The following is a 13,340-nucleotide window of genomic DNA, read 5'->3' on the forward strand; positions in this document are numbered from 1 at the left end:
AGACACGTGCATCTGTACACCAACTCTTGTCTGAAATATGTCAGAGCAACTCGAGTTGTTGACAGCAAAACAACACAAATCTTTATTGCAGGGGAAAAAAAGTAACAATGGTTGAAATTACTGGTTGGTACATTTGAATTTCTAATAAGAAGGGGAATATTTATATCCCTATCTATCTATCTATCTATCTATCTATCTATCTATCTATCTATCTAACTACTGGGTTTTTTTTCACCAGTACTATTAGGGGTTCCTTGACCCCGGGAATTCTCAGGGGTCTGAATCAACCCATACTGACAATACCAATAAGCCTGTAAAATCTGACACACCCCTTACCCAGACTTCTTTCCTGGCCTCCTGTTGGCCTTCATACTCCCATTCTTGCGCACCTCCAATCCATTCTCTACATTTTAATGTTTTTAAAAGAACAAACTTCTAAAAATAAAAATCAAATCAGGTCACTGTCATACTTTGGAAACCATCCCATGGTGTTCCATTCCTCCTAGGACAAACACCTACAAGGCCACAAGACCTGGGCCCTGCCCACTGACCCAGCTTTACCATGCAGCTGCACCCTGTGGTCTGTGAATGACATTTACATGTACTAATTCACAGCAATCCTCTCAACAGCCTTACACAGTAGAAGTAGGCATGCTATTAATATTATGCTTCTGCCACAGGGACTTTTTTTTTTAAATTAATTAATTAATTAATTTACTGGCTGTGTTGGGTTTTCGTTGCTGCACATGGGCTTTCTCCAGTTGCAGCGAGCAGGGCGGTGGGGGGAGCTACTTTTCATTGTGGTGTGCAGGCTCCTCATTGTGGTGGCTGCTCTTGTTGTACTAGGTGTGTGGGCTTCAGTAGCTGTGGCACATGGGCTCAACAGTTGCGGCTCGTGGGCTCTAGAGCACAGGCTCTATAGTTGTGGTGCATGGGCTTAGTTGCTCTGCCACATGTGGGATCTTCCCAGAGCAGGGCTTGAACCCATGTCCCCTGCATTGGCAGGTGGATTCATAACTACTGTGCCACCTAGGAAGTCCTGCCACAGGGACTTTGCACAAGTACTGGGTTGGCCAAACTTCGTTTGGGTTCTTCATAAGATCCTATGGTAAAACCCGAATGAACTTTTTGGCCAACCTAATGGTTTTGCCTGCAATTTCCTATCCTACTCTTCACCTAGTTTTACTTAATCAACTCCTATCAACTTCAGATGAGAACTCAAATATTACTTTCTCAGGATAGCCCTTCCAGTTACCCACCCCAAAGACTAGCTCAGGTTTAACTGTCATATATTCCCATTAACTCTTCCTTCATAGGAACCTTCCTTGTCACTGTGCATTCAGTAGTTTCTTTATTAACGCCTGTTTTCCTCACTAGACTGTAAGCTCCATGAGGTCTAGCACCATATCCGCTTATTTTCCTCTTTCTTACATTCTAATACCCAATCCAGGCACACAGAATCATTCAGATGTCCTTAGGTGCTAAAGTAGGGAGCTTTTGCAGCAGAGAACCTTGCCTTCCAGGTGGTAATCTTAGGAAGCTTTGCTGTATATGGCCCTGGGGGTCTCATACCTGCCAGCCATGGCCTTGTAGTAAGCGAAGATCTGGTCCGCCAGCTTGTAGACAAACTGATCAAAACACAGGTTCACCTGGTGAAGAGGAAGCAGGAAATGTCAATGGCATCTATCTGGCTTTATTAGAGAAACTTCAGCAACTGGAGACGGCAGTGGTGGAGGACTGCCTGAAGCATGAGGTACAGCGAGATGCTCTGAAGGAAAAATAAAGAAGATTCTGTGGCCAAGTAAGTTTGAGAAGTCCGGTCCCTTGCTCTCAAGGTCCTCAACCAGGCACAAAGAAGGCTAGGTTCAAAAAGCTGTTGAGGAACCACCGTCCCCACTGGTCCCCCCTGGGTCTTACAAGGTACCTGCCCAGGGGGAATGCCACAGATAGGGCTTCACATTCTGTAATTACACACATCAGTCTCCCCATCTCTCCTGATGGAATTTGTCTTTTCCTTTCATTTTACTTTACCTTGCTTTGCAAATGAAGAAGATGATGGTCATTAGAAATTTGAAACCGGTTTGCTTAAAAATCTTTGGTTTTTAATGAATAAGAGACCATCTTGCTTTTTCAGTGTTTTATTGTGACGGTGGCAGAATTTGATGCTCAGGTGAGAAGAAAGTTCACACCAGACAGAGGATTGAAACAAATCCTCCAATGATGGTAAGAGCAGGGAATGAACAAAGGTGGGATATTAAAGAGATGGGCTGTGGTAGTAGCAGGGTAACAGTATAACTTCAAAGGAAACAGACTGTGTTTAGGTGATTAATCTTCAATCCTTTTGCACCAAACTCCCAGCTCCATAAGGTTAACTCTTTATTCTAGAAGCTTTCGTATCCTTTATCTCACACCCTAAATGTTACTCTGAACTTAAAAACACAGTGTTGTGTGCAGTACTGTCCTCATATGCAGGTAACTAAGGCCTCTGCCCTGGACTTTGAGCTTCAAGGGTCCCTAGGGGGCCCTCCTCCAGGCAAAGAACCCGTAAGGTCCTGGTGGAGATGCCCAACTCATGTTCCCCTTCTAGAACCGGCTTTGAATATTCTTGCCCAAATACACCAAGCCCCTTCCAGGGCCTGTGTGCTCTTTTCTCTGGGTTCATCCCTAGGGTGGACTGCACTACAGGTGTGTGCACACCTAGGGCCTGGGATTGGCCAAGGGGCCATCGTTTGTGGGCAGGGGTGGGAGACAGAGCTTGGATGTCCACGCATAGGCCCTTCCCGGTTTAGAACAGAGTCTGAAAATGGAAGAGAGAGGGGGCAGGCCATGAGCTCAGGGTCTCCATTTATACTTCTTCCCCATGCCCTCCAATGTTACCCAGGGCTTGTCTGCATGCTTTCTTTACATTTACTTTAAAAATGTCACTTGGACACATGACACTCTAGATTTTTTGTTTTCAGCCTGTTGGAGAACATGACTATCTAAAATTTTATCAGAAAATGGACTTGACAAAGTTGAGATGCAACCAATTAACTTGTTTAACTGGATAAGTTTGTGCACTGCTCAGGAGACAGAGGACAGATTTGCATTGGGGTCCATCAAGGTTTTCAACTCCCATTGCAACTGGAAGATTTAGAAAGAAAGCAATATCTCTACTACCTTTTCTTTGAAATACATAAACTTTCAAACTAATTTGATGGTAATGCTTGTCCTAAAATCTTCACATCTTTCCTTTATAAATAAGAATGCTTTATATTTGTACAATAATTGGCTTTTTTCTATGTTTATATAACCCCATGTACTTAAGTGGAGTAGAGACTCTCATTGCAATTTCCAGATGACAAAATACAGGTATTTCGTAGTCCTTAGTGCTGCTGATCTCCTGTTTCTGGTCCTTGCCGGCCCGTGGTAGGAATGCACTTCCTCACTCCTTTTTGAAAGGAAGCACTTCCATGTGACTTGCTTTGACCAATGACATGTCACTTCCAGGTGGAAGCTTTAAGCACCAGAGTATGATTCCCCCTGTCACGGCAACTAGTGAATATCCCAGATGGGTCCCAGATAAAAGACTACATAAAACAGAGCCCCCAGCCAACACGCAATGGAGAAATGAATTGTTCATGTCTCAGGCTACTAAGAATTTGTAATTGTTTGTTACCGTAGCATATCCCAGCCTTTCCTGACCATTACATAAATAAAGCCACTGAGGGACTGACAGCTTCCCAGGTGAGAGGATGGCTGTTTTCATCCTACCAGCACTAGAATGAGGTTCTGTAAGCTTGTGATGTGGGGGTAATGATACTGGAACACTCTAAGATTTAGTATCTGTAAAAGAGACAGTAGCATACACTTCTTAAATTATTGTAAAGATTATTTAAAATGTCCATAAAGTGCTTAGTACTATACCTGGCAAATGGTAAATATATGATAATTGATAGGTAGCATTACAGTTGTTATTATTAGCCAATTAATCCAACTGTAGAAGACCCATTAGAAAATTAATTTCATCCATGTCGTTCTATCATTCACCATGCCTAAACATTTGAAAAGAAAGACCATCATCCTGCTCTAGGTCCCTTTTGATGATCGCGATGTTTCTAAAGATGAGTCTCCAAAGCAAGTCACTGATCTCCCATGCTGTGGTCTGACTGTGTCCACCCGGCCCCCCCCATTCATGTGTTGAAATCCTAACCCCCAAAGGTGGTGGAATTATGAGCTGGGGCCTTTGGGAGGTGGAGAGGTCATGAAGATGCAGCCTTCGTGAATGAGATCAGTGCTCTTATAAAAGAGACCCAGAACGCCCCCTGGCCCCATCCATCACGTGAGGACACATCAAGAAGTCTGGGACCAGAAGAGGGTCCTCCCCTGACCAGGCTGGCACCCTGATCTCAGACTTAAAGCCTCCAGGACTGTGAGAAATACATTTCGGTTGTTTTAAGCCCCGCAGTCTGTGGCCTTTCATGACAGCAGCCCAAGCGGACTAAGACACCCCACTCTGCCCACAGCTAGAGATCTGAAAAGTCCACACTCCTGGCACATGATTACGAGAACAAAAGGAGAAGCAGTCACTTACCTCGGCTTCGATCTCATCGTACAGGAACTGCTTTTTAAACTTGGTCAGGGCGTAGTAGGCGCTGTCGTTGTACAGATCCAAAGGGTAAAGGACGTACCTGAAGGGGGAAAAACAGTGGCCAGTAGCTCACTAACGATCTTGCTTAAGGCAGGCAGATTTAAACTTGCTTGGGAAATACCAATAGTTGGGTGAACAAATTCAGAGTCAGGAAAAAGAGACCCTTTCTGCATGCTAGGATGTTTCCAGCCTTCACTTGGGAATGACTTGACTTTGCTGACGGCCCACAGAAATCAGAGTCCAAGACATTAATAAATTCAAGGCCTGAAAAAAATTAGTCTGGGACAAAAGAAATCGGGTGGCCGTTAAGGACATTAGCTTCCTGATCCCTGATCCGTGAGATGATCATTTTGCCAGCATGGCTTTAACAAGACTGACAAAGCCTAGGAAGGGCAATCGGGCTGGTAGACTTCTGAACCTTTCTGCAAGGCTGAGTCACATCTGGTGGTGACCTGATGCTGGGTAGGGCACACTGCCTCATCTGGGAAGTTCTGGAAAGATCAGGGCTCACGGGCTGGCAAACTTCCCTCCACCTGCACCGTAGGAATCTCCTTGCTGGCCCAACCCTGCCTCTTACTCCATCATGGAAGGTTCTTTGGTTTCTAGGATATGGTCTGTTAGAATCCAGGGCATCGACATCTCAATAGGGAACTGGATTCGCCGGCCCATGGTTAACTCCAGGAAGAATTCTCGGAACCAGAGCTGGGAGAGGTCACAACACTGCTGCAGGGCTTCTGGAAGCATGAGGGAAAGAATCTTGGGTTACACAGAGGAAGCATCAGAAGATCTTAGTTCTTACTGTTTTTGTTTGTTTGTTTGTTTGTTTGCTTGTTTTTAAAAACTTTGATTCTTCTTCCATTGGGTTAGGTATAGAGTAGGTACTCATTCATGAATGTGATGCAATCAAGCAGACCCTTCTCTCCTGTACCTGAAGACCAGCCTAACATCTATTTAGAAGACAGTATTTGGGGAGTTCCCTGGTGATCCTGTGGTTAGGATTCCACTCTTTCACTGCCGAGGGCTCGGGTTCAATTCCTGATTGGGAACTAAGATCCCACAAGCTGCATGGTGCAGGCAGACAAAAGAAAAATAGAAGACAGTGTCTGTTCATCCAGCAGTGTGTGTGTGGGGGGGCAGTGATGTTTTAGAGCTTTAGATGCCCCTACAATTTCCACTGTGCCCTTATAAAGCCATCCTGAAAAACATGCCATCTAAGTGTCAAAGTGTGCTTGCTGTAAGTGAAGACAGATCCACAGGTACCCACTTCTATCAGGACTGCAGCTCCATGACCCTTGCTTGTGATAATTCTGGATCTCTTACTGGTCAGAGGCCTTGAAGGCTCTTCCTAGGCTGCAGTCTATGGAGACGTTTGGGCTGTTTGAGATCACTCTTTTCAATACTGACAGACACATCACCCCTCCCAGGACCCTGGGATGCTGCTCTCCCTTCACTACCCCGCTCACCTGCACATGCGTCCCACAAACAGGAGAGGTGGAGTGGGGGACATGGGATCCAGGTGCTGTCTGGGAGCCCCCTTTGCTAGGAGCAATGGCCACGAATCAGCTCAGAGTTGCTGCTTAATAGCAAAAGGCTGACCTGGTCCCTGCGTGTGCCTGCGGGTGTCACCTGTTTGTGATCCCCCTTTACTAAGAAATTCATAACAAATTAGCCACAAATATCTACCAAATTTAGCTAAGTCAGAATAGCTAGATTGAGTCTGGCCTTTCCCAGAGTCCAACGGAAAGTGCACCTTTTTAATTCGGTGGCAAAATGTGCCCCTTTGGGTCAATGATCACATTTCTTTGCAACTTCTGGCCTGATAGCCTTAGCCACTCCGGTTCCTGGGAGCCCTCCCCCTCCCTCTGATAGGGAGGCTCACCACTGATGTTGAGCAGGTGCGTGAAGAAGAAGGACTGCTTGTGGAAGTCTTCTATGGCAAGGACAATGGGTCCGTCCAGGCTGCTCCGCAGGGTCTTCTTGGAGCCGCTTTTGTCCGCGATGAGCGATTCAAGCATGGTCCGCACCATGTACAGCTTGAAAAAGAAAGGAAATTGGGAAGGTCAGGGGCTGGCCCTCCATCCAGGGGAAAAGGTTGCTTTGTGCTGTGTTTCTATTCTTTTTTTCTGAAGATATCTGCCCATAAAAAGCACTGTCTTAAGGAAGCATCAGTTTAGGGTTGGAGAAGTAAATTTGGAATGTGTAACCTTCAAGAGGGAAACTGGCCAGCCCAGAAGGATGTTCTGCCTGGGGCTGGCAGCCTCCCCAGGCAGGAGGACCTGGTAATACCAGGTCTTTTAAGGCCCAGGTTCCTGCCTGCTCTGCTCGGCCAAGGGCGTGGGCATCAGAGGAGAACCTCATTCCACGTCACCCTGGAGTCACTTCCTGCTTTATTGGACAGCCATGGTGGCACCAGGGGTGAAGCACTGGACTCAGAGTCAAAAGACCTGGGTTCAAGGCTAGGCACTGCCACTGACTTGCTGTGTGACCTTGGGCAACAAAGTCCCACTCTGGGCCTCAGTTTTCTTATCTGCTAACATGAGGAGGTTGCACCAGATGCTTTCTCCAACCAGTCCCTTTCAGCTCTAACATTCTGAGGACCTGTGAGACAGGGTAGGATCAGAGCAAGCCCCCCACCACCTCAAGATTCTGACCCTCATTACTGAGGACAGCACCCTCTGCAGGCACCAGGTGCATGGCCCAGCCTGCCGGAAAGCTGGGTGGAGAGCAGGTGAAGATCGGTACTTACACAGGAGGCCTACTAGACAATTAACTCCTGCTTACAGAGGACCTTAAGTGCATAGGGTGCAAGTGCTAATCTAGATTTTTCCACACCATGTGTCTTTGAATCTTAGGGCTGGAAGGGGCCGTGAGGAGCCAGGCTAGTCCATTCCTGCTGCCTCCTGGAGAAGTGCACCCAACCAACCCAGCCAGGCGGTGTTATACCAGGGATCGGCAGCCTCTTCGGCCCTGTGTGCCACCAGTGGGGTGAAACAAAGCCCGCGGGGACCACTGGCAGGCCTAAGACACAGATAGGAGAGAGGAGGAGGGAATGGGAGGGCAGGAGAGACAGGGAAGAGGGAGAGAGAGGAGAGAGAGAGAGAGAGAGAGAAAAGCAAGAGGTATTGTATACGGTGGGAAAGCCGCCACGACTGCTAGAGGCCACCTGCTGACCACCTCAGACGCTCCAACCTCCCTCTGCCACCACATCCATCCTGGTCGCCTCTGACCTCCTCCAGGACCTCACCCACCGTGCGCCTGGCCTGGACTGGGCAGCGCGGCCACAGAAAGGTGTGGCAGGCCACCCCTTGGTGGCACAGCACTCTCCTTGGTGGTAAAGGAACTACGGAGCTGCTGATTTATCAAACAGTCCACCCTCTGCAACCCTGTTGGTGGGCACAGCTGACCATCCCTACGACTTAAGAGGCACTGCTCTAATGATGGCCTTTGGAGTCCTCCAAGAAAGGAGTCTTCAATCCGATCTGTGCGGGTATTGACTAATTTGTACCAAATTCTAACTGTTTGAAAATCCATTTCATCCCTAAGAGGGGAAATGCTTTCCCCAGCTACTTTTATTAAACAAAGCATTTAATTCACCAGAACAGTCACCTCCCAGTGCTGCTAGATGCCACGTGTACTGTGCTCCCAAGGCCCTGACAGAGCCCTGGGATGGGAGTCAGGAGACCTGGTTCTCGTCCCACCTCCACTTAGACTCACCTTGTGACTTGGACAAGTCACTTCCCCTCTCTGGACCTCAGTTTCCCCATCTGAAAAATAGGGGGAGGAACTAGTTTGGGACTAGTTTGTCTCTACAGGCTATTCCAAGCTGACTGTCTAGGAGTCTGTCAAGTGTGTCTGTGCCGCCCTAGTATGACTTGGGGGTGTCGGGGGGGCCTAACTGTTGGTGACACTTCCTCTCACACTATCTTTATAAATAGTCCTTTCTCCCTCCCTGCCCCCCACCCCTCTCTCATTCTCTGCCTGCCGGCTCCCTCTCTCCACCTCCTCCTTTCCAGCTTCTCTTTTGCCTTGCCTGGAAGCAATGCCCAGAAGCCCTGCTCAGCCCCTCCAGGCCACTCTGTACTGGAAAGGTCTCTGGCCCTTGACGTTACACAGAACTGTAGAAGCTTCCTTGAGAAGTTCCACATCTCTCGAGCAGGCAAGATAAGTGCAAAGGGGCTTGCAGGCCTTGGGCCAAGGGAAGCTACGATGTCAGTGCAGAGAACCCAGCTCCCCCCGGGCCTGCCTCCCCGCCCCCACCCCGTGCCCAGACACAGACACACACACAGTGAGAAGGGTCGCGGTGGGCCTCAGGTGGCTCATCTCAGGTGATTCAAGGACTTGGGATTTCAGAGATGAGAGAAGTTTAAAGGTCATGTGAAGCAGGAGTTCCCAGCCTGGGGCTTCTGGGGCCTGTAAGACCTTTAAAAGCTGTAATGGGTCCATACGTTTTTTTTTTCAATTCCTCAAAAAGCCTACTAGAAACTACCCTTAAGTAGGTGGCAAGGATTTAACTAAGATGCTTAGGTTCTTTACTTTTTTCCCTGTAATTTTACGACTACTTTGGATAAGCCACAGACAAACTCTTCTTGTTGAAAAAGCTCTGGTTGGCAACTCTGAATACCTCTGATTATTAGCCTTTCTCTAAGGGTCAAGGGCTTGTGATACTTGTGATTTGGGGGGAGGAGGTGTGGGGAATACCACAAGGGGTATTATTATAACATGATCTCATCCAAAGGTTTCATTTAGTGGAGAAGATAACCAGAGCTCAGAGAGGTCAAGGCACTTGTCCAAGATCACACAGCAAGTCAGAGGCAGAACTTGGGGATTCCCAAGCTACGATGTCTCTCCAGGGGAAGGGGGGTCAGGGTCCATTAAAGAGGGAAAGGATAGATTCATACAGATTCAATTTTAAACTCCTCCTTCACTTTGGAACCTGTACCTCTCAGGGCTAGGAGAGCCAATCCTGGTATTACCCCCATTTACCAGATTAGACAACTGAAGCACAAAGAGATTGTGTAACGTGCCCAAGGTCACACAGGTATCTAGGACTAGAATCCAGGTCTCCTGAATCTGAAGCCAGTGGTCCTCCCTCTTATGTCAAAACAAGATGGCAGAATAAGACTAGAGCAGCTGCTCACCCTGCCCCGCCTGCCTGAGGACCCCCAGCCCCACTGCCCCACGGTCCAGCCAGGATGACCTACCGTAGCCTGGCTGGCCTCTGAGTCAGCAGAGCTGGCCTGGGCATGGAGCGGCTTACCTGTGTGCTGGAGGGCCCCACAGCACGCCGGGGCACCTTGATGTCAAATCCACCTTTGGGGTCCTTCTCCCCTTTCAAGCACGGGTCATTGGGGGGCTCTCTGCCTCCCTCCCAGTCACAGATGGTTTTCCGAATTGCCTGTAGGACACTGGGGAAGGAAGAACCGGGACTCAGATCAGCTGGAAGGAGGCACTGCAGCCTGTTTCTAGAGTGCACAGTGACCCAGGACCACGTGCCTGGGAACTCCTGGTATGCTTATGAAACATGCTCACTCTAGGGCCCCACCCCCAGGGATGCTGGCTTAACAGATTCAAGGTGCAGTCCAGAGGTCTGCATTTAACGAGTGCCCCAGGGATTCTGACGCCCACTGGCTGGCTGAGAACTCAGCTCTGAGCCTGCACAATGGGAGAGAACCTGAGTGAGACAGGATAGCTATTGTTCTTTTTGCTTAGAAGGCAGTTTCATTAATCGATTTAAATCTCTGTATATTTAAAATTTTAATAATAGCTTATATGTGTGGCCTACTTACTCCATGTTGCTGTGTGCTTAGGTCTACATGCAGATTATCTCCCTTCATCACCCCAACAGCCTATGCAGTAGGTACCATTATCATCCACATTTTACCAATGAGGGAAACTGAGACACAGAGAAGGTAAGTAACGTGACTAAGTTCACACAGCTAGACAGTGGTGGATACGGGCTCCAAACCCAGAGATGAAGGCTTAATTCATCCCAAACGCCCAGTCTCCTAAAAGGGCCTCCTAGAACTTGCTGGAACTTGCTGGAAGGGTCTGTTTGTGTTCAGACACTTCCCTGGAAGCTGACTGACATGGGAAGGTCCTCTGGGGCCCGTACCCAGCACCCCTGATTTTGGACGTGCCCCTGAAAAAGGCCATCTGGATACCCACCTGATGAGGACATTCTTCTTCTTCCTCACCGCCTGCCTGAGGGGCTCGCGCAGGGTGACCTGGGCAAAGTCCTGCAGGGCCGCATAGATGGTGTTCCTGATGGCCTGGTTGAAGACGCTCTCCATCCTGCCCATCAGCACCTGCAGGCCTTTGATCATGGCGATCACCTGGCCAGGACAGACGGAGGTCAGGCTCACCATGCCTTGGCAGACCCATTTGTTGGTACCCTCCGCACACCTCAGGGAGGGTGCTGGCGGAGACATCCAGAAACACGAGGCCAGCCAGCGCTACTCAGAGTGCCAGTTCACAGCTGGGTGGAAACGTGTGCCAGAACGGAAATCAGCACTCTGCTTCCCTTATCGAGAAAGTCCTGATACAACGCAAAGACGTCAGCCACACTGTGCCGTGTGCTTCTCTATCTGCTGAGTTTCATTCTGGCACCAGCTCTCCATCTTGCCACTGACTGGTGACAAATGGCAGCCGGTCCATGGACCAGGTTTTGAGTAGCACTCTTTCAGAGGCCTCTCCACATACCTTGTACCCACAGACAGTATCAAATAGAACTTTTTTCTATAGAATTTTTATACTCTTGGCTTTTGAAATAATTTGGCCAGTTGCTGCTTGAGTTCATTGAATAGGATTCTTGTAGAAGTCTTGTGGGAGAAGGCCTCTGCCTTTCTATTTACCTCTTCCCTAGCCCCTTAACTCACATATCTGCCTGCAGAGGTAGGCAGACAGGTGTCTGTGATGCATGTAGCATCACTCTGACCTTTCTGCTCACTCGGGATCTGTCTGCCTGTGGGGTGTGTCCTCTCCTCTGAGTGCCTCGTAGTCTTGTCCTTGCAGTGATCACCCCCTCCCTATCCTGAGGAAGGGAGTATATTTATGGAGGTGCTTTGCCTGTTTCCCAGTGGGAAGTGGCATGGGATGAGGAAGGGATAGGAAGCCTGGTGTGCCCTTGGGTGAAGCCACATTCTCTGGTCCAGCTTTACCAAACCTGATCCTTTGGCCCCTATCAGCCTCAAGTGCTAACTTCTAGATTAGCTCAGAATTCAGAGGGGAAAGCCTTGCCACATCAACCTCCTGATAACTGCCACACTTGTCACATCCATCACGATGTGTTCAGTTTCCTCCCTCTGCACCAGACTGTAAACATTGTAAGCAGGGGTGAGGCTTGGCACACTGTGTAGGCTTCCTCCCTGGGGCTTGGGTCCCTGGTGGGCTCTCAAAAGATTTTTGTTGAAAAACAATGAGTAAATGAATGAATGAGCTTAGATGCTAAGCTTTACCTTCCTCTAAGCTGTAAAGGAAAAAAACAGAACATCTGAGGCAGGAGAAATGGTGAGAATAGAGTTCAGAAGGTAAGGATTTTCACTAGAACCAACAGCCTAATGGTTTTGCTGAAGAGAACCTTTTTAGCGCAGAAATAATGAGAGAGAAGCTCTAAAGGAACGTTAGGTCATAAAAGAATCTGGGCTCCTGGCTGGCAATGAAACTAGGAAACACGGGACAAAGGAAGGACAAGGTAAGGAAGATATTTCAGAATAACTTCAAACACAGAAGAGTGGGCAGATCTGTTAGACCTAAGGGAGAATCTTTGCAACTTTGGGCTAGCCAGAGATTTCTTAGCTAGAACACACACAAAAAAAACCACAAACCAAAGAATAATAGATAGGTTGGGCCTTATCAAAATTAAAAACAGTTGCTCTTTAAGAGGCACCCCTAAGAAAATGAAAACGCAAAGTCCCCAACTAGAAAAAATATCTGCAAACACGTATGCGACTAATGACTTGTATTTAGAATATATAAAGACCTCTCACAATTCAATAGTAAGAAGGCAAAAACCCAATTTTAAAAAATGGGCAAAATATTTCAACAGATAATACTTCACAAAGGAAGATGAAGGAATAGCCAATAAGCACATGAAAAGATGCTCATTAGTCTTCAGGGAAATGCAAATTGAAACCTCAGTGAGATTCACTAAATACCCATTAGACTGGCTAAGAGTAATAAGACTGACAACACAAGGACTGTGAGGATGTATGCAACAGAACTCTCATATATAATTGGTAGGAAAAAATGGTATACACACTTAAGAAAACTGTTTGGCAGTTTCTTAAAAAGTTAAACATATACACCTCCAATATGACCACTCCAAGAGAAATAAAAACCTATGTCCACACAAAGACTTATACTCAAATATTTAAAGCAACTTTATACTGGCCAAAAGCTGGAAATGGTCCGAGGTTTATCAACAAGTCTGTGGATACACAAATTGTAGAATAGCCACACAATGGAAAAATATTCAGCAATGAAAAGGAACAAACTATTGGTACACAAAACAATGTGGATGAATCCCAAAATTATTATGCTGAGTAAAAAAAAAGCTACACACAAAATACATACATAGAAAATGCAAACAAATTTATGGTGACAAAAATGTGATTGGGGCCAAGAATGGATTGCAAATGGCATAAGAAATCTTAAAAGGAGATTGAAATGTTCTGTACCTTGTGTTTGAGGTTTCACAGGTGTGTATACAACT

The 13,340-nt window shown here is 47.3% G+C and overlaps 1 protein-coding gene across 1 annotated transcript in view; it reads right to left on the reverse strand.

Annotated features, from left to right (window-relative positions):
- CYFIP2 (cytoplasmic FMR1 interacting protein 2) overlaps positions 1 to 13,340 on the reverse strand; it is a 114,740-nt gene that overhangs the window by 71,937 nt on the left and 29,463 nt on the right. The window contains exons 13-18 of the mRNA XM_057730110.1: positions 10,796 to 10,962; positions 9,888 to 10,035; positions 6,510 to 6,663; positions 5,208 to 5,364; positions 4,574 to 4,670; positions 1,573 to 1,649 (exon numbers count right to left, since the gene is read on the reverse strand). Of these exons, the coding sequence (XP_057586093.1) occupies positions 1,573 to 1,649; positions 4,574 to 4,670; positions 5,208 to 5,364; positions 6,510 to 6,663; positions 9,888 to 10,035; positions 10,796 to 10,962 (800 nt within the window). The remainder of the gene's footprint in view (positions 1 to 1,572; positions 1,650 to 4,573; positions 4,671 to 5,207; positions 5,365 to 6,509; positions 6,664 to 9,887; positions 10,036 to 10,795; positions 10,963 to 13,340) is intronic.

The sequence above is a fragment of the Hippopotamus amphibius genome, chromosome 1 (genome assembly GCF_030028045.1).
Source record: "Hippopotamus amphibius kiboko isolate mHipAmp2 chromosome 1, mHipAmp2.hap2, whole genome shotgun sequence".
NCBI classification, from domain to species: Eukaryota; Metazoa; Chordata; class Mammalia; order Artiodactyla; family Hippopotamidae; genus Hippopotamus; species Hippopotamus amphibius.